This window comes from Oncorhynchus gorbuscha, linkage group LG07 (genome assembly GCF_021184085.1).
Source record: "Oncorhynchus gorbuscha isolate QuinsamMale2020 ecotype Even-year linkage group LG07, OgorEven_v1.0, whole genome shotgun sequence".
NCBI classification, from domain to species: domain Eukaryota; kingdom Metazoa; phylum Chordata; class Actinopteri; order Salmoniformes; family Salmonidae; genus Oncorhynchus; species Oncorhynchus gorbuscha.
In genome coordinates, this window is record NC_060179.1 from 75331372 (window position 1) to 75352759 (window position 21388).

The window sequence follows — 21388 nt, forward strand, 5'->3', positions numbered from 1 at the left end:
ATAACTTGGTAACTTTTATCTTGAATCTTCAGGTAGTAATGCAAATTCAATCTAATGAAATATGTTAAAAGTTGTCAAACTCATGGCGATTGACAGTCAATGAAAGATGTTAAGGACAGGGTGGAATAAATACACCACTAATAAATTAGTTGTATAACTAAACACATAGCAATGTCTCCAGGTTGCTTTTATCAATGTTATGATTAGTGGATAAGGACAGTGATGGTCAGTAAGAGGTGGGTGTATTCAGCCATTTAAATAATAGCCTATTCAACCTTGTTAGTCAATCATGGTAAAGCTCATACTTAACCACAGGAGGTTGGTGGCACCTTAATTGTGGTAAACGGGCTCGTGTTAATGACTGGTTAATTCACTGGCGTTAATGAAGTAATTGAAATACCCTAAATAGTATTTGAACCCAGGTCTGATGAATACAAGGTCAAAGTTGATACATAATATGTTGTTTTACAAGAAGCACAGCAAACAAACAATGATAAATGTTTAAAATGTTTACCTTCAAACAGATCAAAAACAACAATCACTTACATGAACAGATACATTTTTAGGGGAAACTGCTTAACATACTTTTTAAAAAGTACATGAAATAATAAGAAATCATCACAACAAACACCCGAGAACAAATCAAAACAAACAAAAGCGATTGTACAAACTGCTTTTCAAGGGTTCACATCAAATAAGACGTTGTTCATTTAAAAAAAAATCAGAATTCAATGTCTTGTAGGGTTATTTCATTCTCATTGCTTGTTGGTTGATCCAGCAATGAATTAGAAACAAAGCCGTCTTTATGATGTAAGGTTGTGAGAATTTAACCTTCCACCTTGTCATGAAAACCTCTGTAGATGTATTCATCCGTGGAGATTTTCGAACTTTGGCTGGATTGTTAATGTACAATACCATATCTGTAAACATATAACCTGATATTACACATAGAATAGGAAGGTAATAACAATAACAATAAAAAAGAATAAACAACAGCGTCAACAACAACAATAATACAAATATTAATAATAGCAATAATTATTATTATTATGATGAAGTATGAAGTAGTCATCATAAGACATAAGTAAACATCACCACAAATACACACGTAGTACACTATTGTGGCTAATTAACAAACAAATAGTTACTTTGTAATCCATCTTCAGATTTAAGAAGCTTTGATAATAAACGTTGATAGGGTTTCATCTTTGCATTGTGATTCATCCTTCAGTCTGTCCTTTCTGGTGAGGTGTACAACACCATGGGGTGCTAAATCCTGCCTCTGGTGGGATGAGAACCAAAGACTGGAGCCAATACAACGGTTATCCATCTGTAACAGACACGACTCATTCAAATCACTTCTCTTCCCCTGGGTAGAAGTTCCAGCAGGGGAGGGATTTGCTGTCACACATGTTGGTGGATATTGAGTGCTTTCAGTCCATTCAGAGTATGTGGTCTATTCAAGATGTCTGTTATTAAAAGCTTGACGTTTACAATGTGTTCTATTCGTGACCTTTGTATCATGGAGACAGTGAATGCCAGTGTGTCCTGGGTGGCATGGTGCAATTATAAGATCTCCCAGCATGCCCCAGTATAGGATTAAACCACATGGTCAGATATCCGTGAGACATTGTCCATGTTGTTGACTTGAGTGGACAAGGATTTACGGCTGTCGGTGTTTATTCTTCTCCTTATGCCCTCAGTTTGGTTCTGACATCGGCCAAAAGAGCGACAGGAAAATGCTGCTTTGAATTCCGCTCGAAACTTCCCTGTGGAAATAAGCTCAACTTTGTTAAACACATAACATTTTAATAATTTAGCAGAATCTGTTATCCAGAGTGACTTACAGGAGCAATTAGGGTTAAGGGCCTTGCTCTAGGGCACATAGACAGATTTCGTTTTTTTAACCACCAACCTTTCAGTTAGTGGCCCAACACTCTTAACCGCTAATCAAACCTCATGGCCCAACACTCTTAACCGCTAATCAAACCTCATGGCCCAACACTCTTAACCGCTAATCAAACCTCATGGCCCAACACTCTTAACCGCTAATCAAACCTCATGGCCCAACACTCTTAACCGCTAATCAAACCTAATGGCCCAACACTCTTAACCGCTAATCAAACCTAATGGCCCAACACTCTTAACCGCTAATCAAACCTCATGGCCCAACACTCTTAACCGCTAATCAAACCTCATGGCCCAACACTCTTAACCGCTAATCAAACCTCATGGCCCAACACTCTTAACCGCTAATCAAACCTCATGGCCCAACACTCTTAACCGCTAATCAAACCTCATGGCCCAACACTCTTAACCGCTAATCAAACCTCATGGCCCAACACTCTTAACCGCTAATCAAACCTCATGGCCCAACACTCTTAACCGCTAATCAAACCTCATGGCCCAACACTCTTAACCACTAATCAAACCTCATGGCCCAACACTCTTAACCGCTAATCAAACCTCATGGCCCAACACTCTTAACCACTAATCAAACCTCATGGCCCAACACTCTTAACCGCTAATCAAACCTCATGGCCCAACACTCTTAACCACTAATCAAACCTCATATGAAAGGGGTATTCTGTTGAAATTCTACCACTTAAGTATTACGTTTCTTTACCATTAAAATTGATTGAACAAGTTTCCCCGGCACATCAAATCCCTCTTCCAAAGCTCCACTCTAGGTGTGTTGTGATATACTATACTGTCCAGCAGATGGGGCAATAAAATCATGAACAAAGCATTTTGAGACAAACTCACCACTTAAAAAGTTATAGATGATTGGATTTGCAGCACTGTTGGCATATATCAGCCAATGTGAGAACGTGAACCAGGCGTATACAGTCTCTCTGCTGTTCGTGTACTTAAACGTCCCAAACACTCTGCAATGACAAAGTAACATCAGTGAGACCTCATCTGTAATGACACCCAGTGTGTTGAAACTGTAAATGGAGCTATAGCTTATTGACAGGTGTTTGCAGGGGGTGGGGGAGTATTAAAGAGATTGTTTAGCCTAATTTCTATTTTACCTCATTCTATGAAGAAATGGCAAGTGATATATCGTCGCTGTCTGATGAAAACCTCGTAACTAAATGTTTTGCCAATTTTCATAATTATTTTACATTTATTGAAAGCAATGTACTCTGAACATTTCATGACTCTAGGACCAAGAAAATATATTCAAAATAGCTTTTGAAGTTTCATAATTGTATATTAATGGGAAATTACGGTCATTCTTTCAAATTCCAGAAAAGCTTCTGTTTTGGGGAAAATAGGTTTTCATCAGACAACAACGATATGCACCCTGAGAGACAGACATCACAAATATGTTTGCTTACCGCATTGATATAGATCAGAACATATGTGATCTAGGTATGCTAAATTAATGCTAACAGATTACTACATTTTCAGAATGTGATCACCTTTTTCTGTAAACACAATGTTTACCAGGGACTACTGTGAATGCCAACCGTTATTTGAGTCAGATGACTCATTTCCAAATCGAAACTTCTGACTCATTGAAACATCTCTATGTTGAATCCTAGAGTGTAATGGCTATTGATCCTGAAGATGGAGAGACAGAGCAGCAAAGAGGCTGCTACCTTTTCATGATGTTGAGTACGCTGATGGGCAGGTAGCAGAGGGCAAAGACAAAGAGGACCACCATCAGCATGCGGGCTGTCTTCCTGCGGGCCCGGACCTGTTTGATCTCAGCGGACACTGTGCTGGTCCGGACTCTGGCTGACTCCCCAGGACCTGGAGAATAAGTGGAACCCTGGAGGGGCGTCCGCTTCCTCTGTAGCACAGATGACGTTCCGGGAATCTGTTTACAGAACCCACAACCCACAGCCGATCACACTGTGGTCTTTGAACAGCTTTTGCTTGACAAGCTCATTAAAACTCAAAACATTCAAAAAGCTCAATGGAATGGATCTGAATAGTGGAGTACATAATCTGAGAGTGCATTGCCAAATAATTGCAAGCATAATGGACACTGATAAATTGGTGACTGCATGATCTAGAAATAAATGTGGAGAATCAACAAACAGCCAGATTGCTAAGAAACAGTGCAAATGTTGTCTGTTATTGTTCACAAACATGAATTTACATAGATACCTGTTGACACCACAGTTTATGACATATCTGGATGTATGCCAGAACCATCAGACAGAGGGGAGCGAAGTATGTGACGATGAAGAAACAGGTGTGATACACCTTGGGGTAGACATCAGCTGTTGAGAGAATGAAATGTGACTTAGCTAAATTATTGTGACATAGATGTAAATTAGAGGCGCTACCAGAAAAACCACATGATTTCACATGTGGAAAATCACATGATTTCACGTGAAATGTTACATGTTACATCACGTGAAAAAAAATGTTTTTGTAAAACCCTTCACATTGTTTCACACGTGTAGTTTCATGTTATCACGTGTTGCTTTACATGTTGTCACATTATCTTCACGTAAGATCACAGATCACATGAAAACATGTGTTTTTGGAATATTTCACTTGATCACATGTGAGATGATGTACTTTTTTCATAAGGGTACTATAGGAATTGTGGAGGTAATTGGTCAAATCCAAAGGGGAAACAAACATGTCTACATTTATATACATATTTATCAGTAACATGCATGAGCTTGTAGTTACTGTGCAGGAATTTAAATGGAGTGGCAAGACAGAACTCTCCATCAAAAAGAGACCATTTTTTAAATGGAATCATCAGATTGTGCTGAATTATGGTTCCTATCACAGAAAGGTTCAGCAGAACAAATAAAACATTCTACACTTTAAGAAATAGCAATTGAATAAGTAGGCAAGTTTCCATTGACCCGGGTTTATTCAACAAACTCTGTCACAAAATAAAACATTGCGACATGTGTAATGTAAAAGGCAGTTAAAGGAGAAATGTTCTAAACATTTACTATGTTTATATGTATTCAACAGGGGCGGATTTTTCTTTTGTCAAACTTTCTTTATTGTGACAAACGATTATGGAAACGGTATTTTTCAAATAAATAATGATTGCCAATTATTTTTGAAGGTACGTTGGGCATGTGATGTCATTACATTACTATAAAGCTCCACTCCACTCCACATTGAGCCACATTGAGCCTAACTCTAAATGCCTAGTGCTTGCTCCATTTTTTCAACTATGAGAATTAATAAATTGCTTAACTTTGCTTTTCTGGTTGGCTGGATGCAAGTTCCAAGATCCAATTATTTCAGGTCTACAGGACTACAAGTTTCACCATGGCACGGTTGGGCGATACACTGACACATGAGAATTATTAGAATATTGCAAATATTACTCAATTCTTGCATTCTATCCATGTTAACTTTTGCGGATAACCTAAGACATGAAACAGATAGGTGGGAACGGGGATACCAATCTACTAATGCACTCTGCCCTACATGGAAAGAGTTAGACATCCCTGATTTAGACAAACTGCTGAGCAAAAATTGCATCCTGGCAATGTAACTGTCCCCATACAACTTAAATTATAACTTTTGCATTTTAGAGATGTGAGTCTTGAGTAATACTGCGTTCACATGCTAGTGAGAACTAAAAAAACATAGAAATGTCTGACTTGCTAACGGGTAGTAGTTATATACGTGATGCGTTCAACAAGTTAGAAAGTCTAACATTTCCAAGTTCTGAATAGCATGCGAACGTGGCATAAGTCTGAGATGCAGGTACTGTACATATACTACATGTGGACACAATCTCATTTCAATATCATGGACGGTAATATGGAGTTGGTCCCCCCTTTCAGATATAGCCTCCACTCTTCTGGGAAGACTTTCCACTGGATGTTGGATCATTGCTACGGGGACTTCCCATTCAGCCCTTGCTTTGTGCATGGGGGTATTATCATGCTGAAAAAAGAAAGTGCCTTCCCCAAACTGTTGCCTTAAAGTTCGAAGCACAGAATTATCTAGAATGTCATTGTATGCTGTAGCGTTAAAATTCCCCTTAACTGGAACTACGGGGCCTAGCCTGAACCATGAAAAACTGCCTCAAACCATTATTCCTCCTCCACCAAACATTACAGTTGGCACTATGCATTCGGGCAGGTAGTGTTCTCCTGGCATCCGCCAAACTCAGATTCATCCATCAGACTACCAGATGGTGAAACATGATTAATCACTTCAGAGAACGCATTTCCACTGCTCCAGAGTCCAATGGCGGTGAGCTTTACACCACTCCAGCCGAGGCTTGGCATTGCGCATGGTGATCTTAGGCTTGTGTGTGGCTGCTCAGCCATTGAAACCCATTTCATGAAGCTCCTGACGAACAGTTACTGTGCTGACGTTGCTTCCAGAAGCAGTTTGGAACTCGGTAGTGAGTGTTGCACAGACTATTTTTACACACTACGCGCTTCAGCATTCGACGGTCCCATTCTGTGAGCTTGTGTGGCCTACCACTTCGCGGATTTGCCATTGTTGCTCCTAGATGTTTTCACTTCACAATAACAACCTTTCAGTTGACCAGGGCAGCTCTAGCAGGGGAGAAATTTGACAAACTGACTCGTTGGAAAGGTGGCATCCTATGACTGTGCCACGTTGAAAGTCACTGAGCTCTTCAGTAAGGCCATTCTACTGCCAATGTGTGTCTATGGAGATTGTATGGCTGCGTGCTCGATTCTATACACCTTTCATCAATGGATGTGGTTGAAATAGCAGACTCCACTAATACTTTTGCCATGTAGGATCTTAATTTGAGCCAGTTTTCTACAGCACGGAAATATTCCTGCAGCCACAGGAAATGTAAACTATTATATGGATTTTATACAATGGCATTGTTGAATACTCGTTTTTGTTTGGCTTTAAGAGCATTCAGAGCATACATTATTTCCCTGTAAAGCATGGAATATCCGCATGGTAGAATTTAATGGCAATAGTTCATTCTTACATGTTTTATGTTTGACCTGCTTTTGAAAGCAAAAGTTGGGTTGAAAACATTATTGACATCGGTGAATTTCATTTTCATAACAGCAAGCTAAGACTGATGGTTTGGTCAGCTAAATTAGCAAATCTATTTGTTTGGTTAGCACGGCAACTTGCTATCTAGTAAACTTCAGTGGATGTTGAGCACATTTCTTATGGCAAATGAAAACATTTCTAGTGGCAAATGTGTTAAATTATAGCCATGGTATACTGTAAAAGGGACAATCAACCGGGGCTCTATGCGTTCTCTGGTAAAGAATGCCTTCCACGTCGTCCATTATTTTCCATAGAACGAATATGCCACTCCCTGATTATCCCTTACATAATGCATGGATATTTTAAAACTTCAATTAACACTACAAGTTTTAAATGTCCTGCATCAAATTAAGATCCTACAGCAAATTAAGATCCTACATCTGTAGATATCAACCTTAAATGTTGAGAGTTTGCATGAGGACACCCCAGTCATAGACTGTTCTCTCTACTACCGCATGGCAAGCGGTACCGGAGTGCCAAGTTTAGGACAAAAAGGCTTCTCAACAGTTTTTATCCCCAAGCCATAAGACTCCCCTTTTTACGCTTCTGCTACTCTGTGTTCATTAAATATGCACAGTCACTTTAATTATACCTACATGTACATACTACCTCAATAAGCCTGACTAACAGGTGTCTGTATATAGCCTTGCTACTCTTTTTTCAAATGTCTTTCTACTGTTGTTTTATTTCTTTATTTGCCCACACACACACACACACACACACACACACACACACACACACACACACACACACACACACACACACACACACACACACACACACACACACACACACACACACACACACACACACACACACACACACACACACACACACACACACACACACACACACACACACACACCTTTTTTTGGCACCATTGGTTAGAGCCTGTAAGTAACCATTTCACTGTAAGGTTTACACCTGTTGTATTCGGCGCACGTGACAAATAAACTTGGATTTGATTTGACATTCCTGCAAAGGTTTTCCACCCAAAAACGAATTTGAGAGATGGTAACTTTGATTTCGCTCATTTAATCGATAGCTTTGACACATTCATTTATTTTCTATCCAAACAATTGTGCTGCCAATAGTTGTATGGTTTTCTGTGAGAGACTATTTGTCTGTAGCAATCAAGAGGCATCCAAGCCTATTTTATCGGAGAACCTGCAAAGTCATCCCTCAATGCATTCCAAGTATTTTTCAACAGTCTGACTCTGAAGCATTCAGTAGGACAGATAAATGGGAGGCTGTTGATGGGAGGACAGCTCATAATAATGAATGGAATGGAAAACCAGATCTTTGATGTGTTCGATATTTTGACATTTATTCCATTCCAGCCATTACTATGAGCCTGTCCTCCCCATTTAAAGTGTTACCATCCACCACAGCCTTAAACATACAGTCTGGTTAGATAGTCGTTTTTCCTATCAAAGGAAGAAGGTGACTTGTTTTCAATATTGTGTCAACATGGATGTTACATTTGTATAACTCATTGAGTATAATTCAAAAGGTACCCGCCCATGTAGAAAACATGTAGGAGGCTGGGATAGAACACTCAACCATGTAGAAAGAACTTGCAAGAGGCCCAAATAGAAAACATGCTATGTAATTACATGCTTGACAGTAGATGACGGTACAGCATGAAGCTGAAACCTATGCTTTCTGCTTGCACCTTAGATTTGCACCTTTTTGTGTTCACTGTCAATTATGTAATTAAACACCAATAGTATTTTATCTCTGCCTCCTGTATGTTTTTGTCTGCATGGTTTGAGTGTGAGTACCTTCTGAATTCTACTTAGTTATTCCCTAGTTATCCCCACACTTAGTATATGATTAGAATACTATACAACTGTCATGTTTGTCATTTATTGTCATGTCTTGTCCCTGTGCTCCCCATGCTATTCGTTTCCCTCTGCTGGTCTTGTTTGGTTCTTTCCCTCCTTCTATCCCTCTCTCTCCCCCCTCCCTCTCTCACTCTCTCGCTCTCTCTTCTCTCTGTCGTCCGTTTGCTCCCAGCTGTTCCTATTCCCTAATCATCATTTAGTCTTCCCACACCTGTTCCCGATCCTTTCCCCTGATTAGAGTCCCTATTTATTCCTTTGTGATCCGTTCCTGTCCCGTCGGTTCCTTGTATTGTATTCACCATGCTGTGATTGCGTTTCGCCCTGTCCTGTCGTGTTTTGCCGTGATTGTGTATCACCCTGTCCTGTCGTGTTTTGTGCCTTCATCAGACGCTGCGTGTGAGCAGGTGTCTCAGTCCCCACGGCCTGCGCCTACCCGGCGACCTGCAGTCTGTGGCCGCTTCTCCAGTTGTTTTCCCTCTACAAATCTAGAGGATTTCTGTTATTCCGTTTTGAACATTAATAAACTCTGTTTCTGTTAAGTCGCGTTTGGGTCCTCTTTCACCTGCATGACAACAGCAGCGGATTAATGACATTTGGATACTGGTCTCACACAGCTTCAGAATCCCTTCAAGGAAAACCCCACCACCTTTTGGTATTTGTTTCATTAGTCCATCATTGATTTAGTCCCAAAATATTTTTCATGTCAGCAATCAAGTTTTCAAGATACAGTATATAACTTTCAAAGAAATAAAGCTGGTATGATGCATTTTTCATCGTATGATGCTGCGCTCTTCTGTATTTTGAAAGTTATATATCTTGAAAACTTGATTGCTGACATGAAAAACATTTTGGGACGATATGAACATTGGATAAATTAAACAAATAACAATAGATATTATTTCAGTGGAATTGTCCTTTAAAAGTGATGTCAACACAGCAGACACTACAGTATATAACATTACAGATGGTTTTTTCTAATGCTCCTATGAAATATTGATTCCATCAGAAAAGAACGAGCACATTTGTGTAGCTGTTGTAGTGTAACACAATTTATAAACCGGGTGGTTCGAATGCTGATTGGCTGAAAGCCGTGGTATATTAGACCGTATACCATGGGTACGACAACAAAAATTATTATCATTGTTCTAATTACGTTGGTAACCAGTTTATAATAGCAATAAGGCAACTTGGGGGTTTGTGGTATATGGCCAATATACCACGACTAAGGGCTGTATCATACGAAAGAACAGCCCTTAGCCGTAGTATATTGTCCATATACCACACCCCCTCCAAACGTATTGCTTAATTATTGCCCATCTGACAACATCTCCGGGGGGTTTAGTCACAAGAACTGAAATATGCCTGTCGCCTTTGGTCCAGACCTTGGTTCAAACAGTGACTGTTTACTAGAGGCTGTCTGGAATGCTAAATGGCTTAATACTTAATACTTTTGGGACTACTCCAGTGGAGTACTCAATTGTTTCAGGCATTCTCAATCCAGCTCAATCCAGCAGAGTTAGAGTATTAGAAATTGGTCTGGTCTGGGGTAACAGTGCCTTGGTGAGTCCCTGTGGCATTGAGAGGAGGGATTTTGTGGATGCCCGCCTACCTCCCCAGCGCTCTTCACACACAGTGAAAAGGCTGGTTTTGTTGGTGAGCTCAGGGAGCAGGCTGCTGCACTCCATCACGATGGCCTGGGGGATCATGATGATACAGGAAACCCCCCAGATGAGGAGGATACTCTTGCGGGCACGCTTAGCCGTGCTTTTGAACATCAGCGGGTGGCAGATTGCGTACCAGCGGTCGAGAGCAATGCAGCTCAGAGTCAAGACTGACACAGATACGGAGATTGTCTGGGAGATTGAAAAAGAGGATGTGCAGTTAATTAAAGCACAAAGTGAAACAGTACAAAAAGTACTACACTTAATATATACCCGCTGAGAGAAAATCTGTGATTTCCCTTGGGCAAACAAAATAATACTTTCTCTTCATTATTGTGAAGAAGAGAAGAAGAAAATGACTGTTCTGTTTCTCTATTTTCGAATTTAAAAGACTTCTCAATATGAATATGAAAAAGGATAGCACTTCTTCCCCGTGTCACTGCCAGCAGAAAAACATTGATGGACAGGGAAAATTGGCTGATCTAGACGTTGACAGGGGCAACCGTTTTCTCCCAGGACGATTACACCTAACCTCCCCCAAGGCATCAACTATTTCTATGGACTAATTAGAATTGGTATGATGTGAAGCAGAATGGTAAGACAACCCTTAGAGACCACAATGTTGATCTGCCATTCGTTCGGCGCAGTGTTTTTTTAGGGGCCACCCACTGGGTGATGTCTGACTGCTGACATTTTCACACGATTCTGTAGAATGTAGAATCGACTTGCACTTGGTTTGAAAATGACGGCCGGCACTCTGTTCAGAGGTGCTAAGTACTCTCGGCATTTGTTAGAAGCGCAGAGATAATTGACTGTCGGGTATTATAATTATATATTATATATATATGTATAGTACATATGATGAAGTCTGACTAACTACCATAGCCAAAGGATGATTACAATATAAACATTTATATTATGAATCTGAGTTTACACAATACAGACAACAACAACAAAAAAATCGGCATTACTGTTGATATGGCGAAATACTGTCAAATTATGGGGGCCCTAGTCTATATTCAACAGGTCTATACTCCCTTAACAGTCAACATTCTCATCATTTTTATTTTATTTTACTAGGTAAGTCATTCAAATAAAATAACCGTCACAACCATTTTTGTTTTTGTGGAGCGAACAGCTAACTAGACGTGACGACCGGGCATTCGTGCGGTTGAGTTTGTTTCTACGGTATTGATGCAATACTTTCCATGGTAATTTAGAATGTTCATTCAAATGATGTTAACTGATGTGGCACATGCAATCAAATTAAATTATTTGTAATGTCAGTTGAGTTGAATCAACAAATCACAGCGTTCATCACTAGTTATCACAGCCACAAAGTCAAAGTCTGCCTATTTCTTCAATTTATCTTCTTAAAATGTATGCTGCATTTTAGCAGATGCACTTATCCAGAACAACCTACAGTAGTGAGTGCATACATTTTTTTACTGCTCCCCCATGGGAATTAAACCTACAACCCTGAGTATGGAAGCGCAATGCTCTCCCAACTGAGCCAGCCACACAAAACCTAACCGTCTCATTAACCTCACTGTTAACCTTATGCCTATCCCTAACCTTAAATTAAGACCAACCCAACGGCCAACAGTCCACCCATTATGCCATCATTGACTTGAATGGGGACGCCCGTTATATTCAGTCTATTTCTATGGCAGCACAGGCAGACAGGAGCGGAGGAGAGGAGAAAATGTGCATTTAAAAAAATTAAATGTGTTTTGGTTGTTATGTTTTTAGCTATTCAAACGGTTATGAAGTGACTCCGGTCATTCGGCTGACGAACAACCGTCATCCCAAATTCCATGACCTTCACAGCCCCAAATGTTGCTATTTACTCATCACAGTGATATGAATCTACCAGCCATTTTCTGTTATCCTTGTTTCCTCTGTCGGTTTAGAGTGGCGGGATTCATGATTATATTAACCATAATTTGGCAACTTCATATTAATAAAAAGAAAGAATATGGGGCTTGTGTATTCTTTAAAGTCGTTTTAGATTGTGTCATATAGCTGGATCTGCAAAACCAACAGCCGGGGCCTTTTACATTTCAGACTAGCTTATCCAGAGCGACAGAAATAGTAAGTGCATACAGCTTAATGGTTCTTTCATACTGGTCCCCTGCGGGAATCAAACCCAAAACCCTGGCACTGCAAGCACTATGCTCTACCAAATGAGCTACACAGGACTGTTCTTGACATTAGACTACATTTGATGGTTTAAAACAGCTGACACACTTTGATCTTAGAGTGTTATGTTATTTTCATATCTGCAGCCATCACTCAAATATCAATTAGAGCCTGTAGACAGTAGAGGAGCTGTGAGAATTACAATTGAGGCCATCTGATTGACGATGGGGGACATTTTCAGCTCTCTCATTAACATCCTATAGCCAATGGACACATCAAATTGGCCCTACAGCTGCTACAGCTATTCCAATTTACCTCAGACATGCTTCACACAGCCATTAGGAGAAGCAGGATGTCCACACAGTGTTGTAGGAAATATTGGAGTAACTAATGAAATGTCAACGAAGTTTGTGCAGTAGTTACAGATTACCTTCCTTTTGACACACTGCAAGTAGGCCAGGGGAGAAAACCAGTTTAAAATTCTGCTTATTCAACTCATCAGGTAAAGGTTTTATAAATGTTTTTAATGGATCTCTTGATGGGGTGAGGTAGACCACCAGCTGCCTCTCCTCTTTTGGTAATTGTAGTCCTCTCAGCACTGTCTTTCAGGCAGACATGAATGATAACACAGTAATTCAGTCCAGGACCTTACTGATAGGGCTCCAGGCGTTTGTCTGTGGGTTTTGGATACAGTCCAGTGTTAAGGAAATCCAAAGATCAGCTAACCTGATAAACCCTTTCTCAATCTCCTGACTACCTATTATATTTGTCAACAGGCAGCATTGCAAAAAATGTAAGGGCACTATCCACTGTATTTGTCCCCAGCATGAATGCAACATAATATGAGTCAGAAATGTATTGAGAGGCTGTCTTTAGATTATTCCAATGTTATTTTCTCAACTGTTAGGCAATCAGATGTTTTTTCAAAAGGCAAATTGATAAAGTATGCCCCCATTTAACATGAAAATAAACTGAGACTGAAGAAAGGTCATTTTGTTTAGACTTTAGAGCTTTTCATAAAGCTGTAAAAACAAAACTAACATTTTAGACAATATTCTCATATCCTTGGACTATCCAGAATCTAACATTCATTAATTTCTACTCTGTATTCGGAATGGTGCAGTGCCAGAATGTCAGAGCCCAGTGCAGTGTATGGCTGGGAACATACCTCAGTCCAGGGATGGAATATGTCAATGTACTCATAATTCTCCTGAAATGATGAATGGTGAATTGAGAAGATTGGAAAACTGCTAGTTTTTTTATGTATTAAACTGCATGCCAGGCTAGCTAATGCTATAGCAGCCAATTGGATTACTTGAAAATGCATTGGGGTGAGTAGTTAACAGAAGTGTTGTGGAATCCAATGGGTTGCTTTCATAGCCATGGAAAGTAGGGGTGCTGAGGGTGCTGCAGTACCCCTGAAAAATCTATGCAAAACAAAATAATAATATTTGTTTTTTTTAATTACAAACATTTATTCACAAAAGTAGTGCACTGGGCCTTAACTAGTCCTGTATTAACAGAATGATATAAATGATTAAATCATATAATAATCTGACATACCCAAATCTAACTGCCTGAAGCTCAAATCTAACTGCCTGTAGCTAATGACATACCCAAATCTAACTGCCTATAGCTCAGGACCTGATGCAAGGATATGCATATTCTTGATACCATTTGAAAGGAAACACTTTCAGGTTTTTGTAAATGTGAAATGAATGTAGGACAATATAAACCATTATATCTGGTAACAGATAACACAAACAAAAAAACATGTTTTCAATTTCTTTTTCTTTTTTTTGATCCATCATCTTTGAAATGCAAGAGAAAGGCCATAACACAATATTGCAGTTAGGCGCAATTTAGATTTTGGCCACTAGATGGCAGCAGTGTGTGTGCAACGTTTCAGATTGATCCAGTAAAACTGGCCAATATTTTGAATCAAGTCTGCCCAAATGTGCCGTATTGGTCAATTGATACAACTAATTGGTCAAAGTGCATAACTATAGAGAAAATACAAAAATGATATGGTAATACAACATTTAAGTTTACACACTCCCAGGAATGTCATACTTGATGGATCATTAGCTTATAACTTTCACATATCTAGATGGCCGGGCGGGGTGGGTGTGGAGCCAGAGACAGCAGGGGTTCAAAACTGTAGAACACAGTACCTACATTTTAATATAAAAATGGATTTTATCAAACAAAACTATGCTACATTTTTATCTCTGAGACCCTCAGGATGACAAATCAGAGCAAGTCTACTGAACGTTAGCTCAACTGTCCCGGTGTAGGGACACCTATCCCGTAGAGGTTTTAATAAAATAATAGCAGTATTTCAATCTTAATGTATCATTTTGGGTAATGGGATAATTAGGTGTACAGCACCTTATCTCGCGTCGGCTCCGCGGTGTCCTTATCATGGCAGCCTGCCATTCAGACCATACAGGGAAGATGTAATTACAGTGGCCGTAAGGTCTGAATCTTTAGGCTAATCCTCTGACACACAGATTGGCTTGGGATTCTGCCCCATATGACTGAGTGGAGTTTCCATCACACTGGATCAAAAGAGAATTATGATGTTGATCCATTGAAGGCTAAGCCCATGGCAGTTGAGCTGGGAAAGCAAAATACTTTCCCGTGGCACAAGCATCACCATGGGGTCCCTTCAAAGGTGTTTCAAAGAATACTGTTAAGTACCCTGGAGTTCCGTACCAACTATCAAGCTTGAAGTTGCAAGCGGTATGAGTACCGGACCAGAAGTCTGGGACCAGAAGGCTCCTTGACAGCTTCTACCCAAAGCCATAAGACTGCTGAGCAGTTCATCAGATGGCTACCCTGACTATTTGCATTGACCCCCTTTTGCATTGACATTCTTGCACTGGCTCTATGCACACTCACTTGACTTTACCCACACACTCACACATACTACACTGGCACTCCAACACACACACACACAACTTCAACATTTCAACATCATCAAATCACCTATGCTTAGTCTAATACAGTGACAACTAAAAGATACAAAAAAAACAATTTAATCCAATCAACTTAAGCTAAATATGATGTCGCTGTCCATGGTCTGATTTGTGTGAATGTGTGCATTCCTGCAAGTAGAAAAAAACATGTTGACTCACCCTACTTGCAGAGAAACGCCAATGCAATCCTTTTCTCTTTCATGTTGATGAAATGGTCTATGACTCTCTCATACAGTACACACTTTTATTTTGTGTTGTCCTACAGTACATACGCTCACACACACAAAACACACACACACACATGCATATTGATGCCACACACTCACACATTGGCACACATTCACAGTCTTCACATACGCTGCTGCTACTCTGTTTATTGATGTATCCTGATTGCCTAGTCACTTTTGCCCGTACCTACCTACATATTACCTCAATTACCTCAACTACCTCGTACCCCTGCACATTGACTCAGTAACAGAACTCCTTCTATATAGTCTCTTTATTGTTCTTTTATTGTGTTTCTATTTCCTCTTTTTTTTGCTAATCTTTTCTTACTTTTTACCTCTGTGTTGTTGGTAAAGGGCTCGTAACTAAGCTTTTCACAGTAAAGTCTACACATTTTGCAGTTCTGTGGAACTCAATTAGTAGAGCATTGTGCTTACAACGCCAGGGTTGTGAGTTTGATTCCTGCAGTGGACCAGTACAAAAATGTATGCAGTCATCTGGATAAGAGCATCTTTTAAAATGTAAATGTATTTAGCATATGTGACAAATGAAATATTATTTGATTTGAATATAAAGTGGAAGTTGGGAAATGTGAAAATAAAAACGTTGGGACATCGTCTTACCTGTAAGTAAGGCAGTATTTTACAAAGAGTGTTTCCAAAGAACCATGTTTCTGTAATGTCTACCACAAGACTTGCCGGGAGACAGGTGATGGTGACCAGGACATCAGCAAAGGAGAGATTCACAATGAAACAGTTGGTCACTGTGCGCATGTGATGGTTTTTCCACACTGCAAAACAAACTGACAACAAGACACAACCAAGGACTGCAGCTGTTAGGAATACAGGGAGACATCGATGACTTTAATTGGTTTAAATCAAATGCAATACAACACACAGCACACACCTGAATAACAGAACCTGAATAACACCTGAATAGCAGCACCTGAATAACAACTATCAATTGCATAATCAATATGAAGGTATTACAAATTAACCAGTTGTCCTGTTATGTCACTTAAATGTCAGTTGGTGATTATGAAAAGGGCAGTCAAACAAAAACGTATAATCGTGACTATTTTAATTTACAGTAAGCCTACATCTGTAACAAGACTGTCATAAACAAATGTCTTATTTACTGCAAAATAATGTGGAAGGTAAAAATAAGGGATATGAATACAGTAAACATAGCCTACTCTCAGTATACACAGGGTATGACATCAAGACAGGTTTAAAAAACTCAGGAGAGTTAAACATATTGAACAGGTTTCTCGTTTTCAAAGGTTCCCCAGCCTGCAGTGAACCATTCCATTCTCCAACGCTGCTCTTCAAAAAGCACATAACGCTCCGCCTGCCTTAAATACACAATGTACCCTCACTACAGACACATGTATTATAATTGGAAAATAAACCAGTCTCATTCACAAACAGCTCATGAAGAATGAGTAAAATCGTGCCCTAAACTTTGGGTAAGGGCTGTTGAACACTGCCTTTCAGTCCAATGTGCATGATTTTACTCATTCTTCATGAGCTGTTTGTGAATGAGACTGGTTTATTTTCCAATTATAATACATGTGTTTCAGTCCAAAACAAAATGTCTTGCCCTATTTTGTATTTAACTAGGCAAGTTAGATAAGAACAAATTCTTAACGACAATGACAGCCTACACCGGCCAATTGGGCCAATTGTGCACCACCCTATGGAATCCCAATCACATGTGATAGTCTGGATTCGAACCAGCATTGAGACGCAGTGCCTTAGACCGCTGCGCCAATCGGGAGCCCGATCAACACAAGCGAACAGCACTGGCATAGTAACAAGAGAAACTGCACACAGAGAAAATGAGACGGATTGTAAGCTACTTGAAAACATTGTCAAATTATGCCAGTATTGTCAGCACCGAAAACATAATTTAGAATCAATTAAGACATTTAATTAAGACCATTAACAATACTTTAATTAGCAAATAGTTGCACAATAGCAGTTATTAAGGACTAGATTCAATTGTATTCAAATATGCCATGTTTAAGCAGTATCTTAAGTGTCTTTATAAGATACTGCCGAGAATCGTATTCTGAAAATTGGAAGCATCTACTTGTAAAGGGACTATGTTAATGCAGTAGACTTGATTTATTCCACAGGCATCTTATTCTGAACTAGAAGCATGGGCCTAATAAGGATGCTCCAAAAATATTTTATTAACAATTTCTATTACGCACTCAACTATATTTGTCAAGTGTTATTAACAGCTCAAACAGAAAACGAGCGTTTAAAGAGAATGCCTGGTACAGCACTTTGATTCCGGTCTATCACTTTACAGGTCGCATGGCTCATCATTTTCTCTGTCGAGTGTCACATGCACATCCAAACAAGACAGATGCCCATCCAAACAAGACAGATGCCCATCCAAACAAGACAGATGCCCATCCAAACAAGACAGATGCCCATGCATGTCCGCGCTCGGGATAACGTCTTTATTTTGCGCTTCCCAAATACATTCGATTGTCAGTAACCTCTTGTTTAGAAGGTAGTCTACTGATACTGAATTAGTGAACACCAAATTAATATAATAATAATATATGTAATACATAGCCTACATTCGACTCACCAGTAGCCTAACTTCTATAAAACTACCATCATGTTCAATGAAGCCCAGATAACTTTGAGGACTTGATCTAATGCCATGCACTTTAAAATGAGGATGACATTTTAGAATGATACTGGCTCAATTAATCCAACCTACGCAAAAACCTTTACCAAAACTTACCTAGTGTGTTTCCAATGAGAGAAACAAAAAAAACAATTATGTATCCTACAATAAGAACCCATTCATATTGCTTAGGATGCAAATATTCCCTCCAAATATACTTCAGAAGTTCATCATCGTCATCGATGCTAGAGTATGGGTGTAATTCCGTGGTGCAAGGCTCATGCGAAGGGGGTGAACATTCTCCACAATCCGAATTCACTGTGATCCCCGACATCCTTCAGTAGTTGGAAGTGTTTACGGTCTTTTTAGTGTCCATTCAGCGCGCCTGGAACGAGCAACAGACAACCAGATTCAACGTCTGCTAATAGAATGGCTATGCACCAGATCTGAATCGCTTTGGCATCGTCAACGTGACCATCTCTCCAAAGCAGGGATCATGCGAGGCAAGGAGCACGCAGGGCAAGAAACCAATCAGAAAAATCCTTGTTGACAAAAACAGAGGGGGAGGGTTAATTCCACAAATATCAGAAGCCCTGTCATAAAACACAAATATCAGAAGCCCTGTCATAAAACACAAATATCAGAAGCCCTGTCATAAAACACAAATATCAGAAGCCCTGTCATAAAACACAAATATCAGAAGCCCTGTCATAAAACACAAATATCAGAAGCCCTGTCATAAAACACAAATATCAGAAGCCCTGTCATAAAACACAAATATCAGAAGCCCTGTCATAAAACACAAACATCAGAAGCCCTGTCATAAAACACAAATATCAGAAGCCCTGTCATAAAACACAAACATCAGAAGCCCTGTCATAAAACACAAACATCAGAAGCCCTGTCATAAAACACAAATATCAGAAGCCCTGTCATAAAACACAAATATCAGAAGCCCTGTCATAAAACACAAATATCAGAAGCCCTGTCATAAAACACAAATATCAGAAGCCCTGTCATAAAACACAAATATCAGAAGCCCTGTCATAAAACACAAATATCAGAAGCCCTGTCATAAAACACAAATATCAGAAGCCCTGTCATAAAACACAAATATCAGAAGCCCTGTCATAAAACACAAACATCAGAAGCCCTGTCATAAAACACAAATATCAGAAGCCCTGTCATAAAACACAAACATCAGAAGCCCTGTCATAAAACACAAACATCAGAAGCCCTGTCATAAAACACAAATATCAGAAGCCCTGTCATAAAACACAAATATCAGAAGCCCTGTCATAAAACACAAATATCAGAAGCCCTGTCATAAAACACAAATATCAGAAGCCCTGTCATAAAACACAAATATCAGAAGCCCTGTCATAAAACACAAATATCAGAAGCCCTGTCATAAAACACAAATATCAGAAGCCCTGTCATAAAACACAAACATCAGAAGCCCTGTCATAAAACACAAACATCAGAAGCCCTGTCATAAAACACAAACATCAGAAGCCCTGTCATAAAACACAAATATCAGAAGCCCTGTCATAAAACACAAATATCAGAAGCCCTGTCATAAAACACAAACATCAGAAGCCCTGTCATAAAACACAAATATCAGAAGCCCTGTCATAAAACACAAATATCAGAAGCCCTGTCATAAAACACAAACATCAGAAGCCCTGTCATAAAACACAAATATCAGAAGCCCTGTCATAAAACACAAATATCAGAAGCCCTGTCATAAAACACAAATATCAGAAGCCCTGTCATAAAACACAAACATCAGAAGCCCTGTCCTAAAACACAAATATCAGATGCCCTGTCATAAAACACAAACATCAGAAGCCCTGTCATAAAACACAAACATCAGAAGCCCTGTCATAAAACACAAACATCAGAAGCCCTGTCATAAAACACAAATTTCAGAAGCCCTGTCATAAAACACAAACATCAGAAGCCCTGTCATGAAACACAAATGATTGCATGAGGAAACGAGGAGACCAGATTCGATAACTTCATCAAATAACATTATTTTTAATAGAAAGATGTGATGTACAAATGTGTAACAATCAACTGAAAAAAGTCTTAGCGGAAGGTCCTGATCGTTACCTTATTGAAGCAAAGTAAGACCAGAGTTGAAGTCAGATCTTTGTCTTGGGAAAAAGTTTGGAAAACTCACCAGGAAGCAGAAGTGGACAATTAACCACTCTGACAGGGATGTCTATCACATTTGTTTATAAACCAATATAAATATAGTGCAGGGGTAGATCACCCTGTTCCCAAAGTGCCACAGATAATGGAGGATTTTGTCCCAACTCGGCACCACACCAGACCAACTGAGCTAATTGATCAGTCACACCTGGTCTTCCATGTTGATTAAAACAAAAACATGAATTCAGGAGTAGGGTTGCCTGGCCTTGGACAAGTGGTTCCCTACACATTTAATTCACTGGTACGCAACAGCATATTGATGGCATTGTCTGACAGCATGTTGTTTCCAAGTTGGAGATTTTCCATTATATTGAAAGATAATGGGCCAGGACCGAGTTTGGGAAACCCTGAGCTAGCTGTTCATTAATCACAAAAATTGTCTACAGCGGTTAATTGGGGTCACATACCCTAGCGGTTTGACATTGGTTTGGCACCTATCATTACACTTGGCCATAGCCTCATGCAGTCCTCCATGTTTACTGGCGGTGAGGGACTGGCACTCCCTCTTAAAAGCCTCTGAGCACTTCAATTCGATGTTGAGGTGCTCTAAAGGAAGAGCATCCTGAGCTTAAAAGCGTATCTTCCTGTTTTCATACAGACAAGTATAGTTTGTGTGTGAGTTCAACCCAGTATCACAGATTATTGTGAAATAGACACGACTGCATTATGA

The 21388-nt window shown here is 39.6% G+C and overlaps 1 protein-coding gene across 1 annotated transcript; it reads right to left on the bottom strand.

Annotated features, from left to right (window-relative positions):
- Positions 1-879: 879 nt before the first annotated feature.
- On the bottom strand, positions 880-20183 carry hcrtr2 (hypocretin (orexin) receptor 2). The gene is made up of 7 exons (XM_046355321.1): positions 18619-20183; positions 16476-16654; positions 10453-10696; positions 4123-4238; positions 3609-3829; positions 2767-2888; positions 880-1769 (listed from the first exon to the last, which is right to left on the bottom strand). The coding sequence occupies exons 1-7, from the start codon at positions 18833-18835 to the stop codon at positions 1600-1602; spliced, it is 1269 nt and encodes a 422-aa protein (XP_046211277.1). The 5' UTR covers positions 18836-20183; the 3' UTR covers positions 880-1599.
- Positions 20184-21388: the final 1205 nt, after the last annotated feature.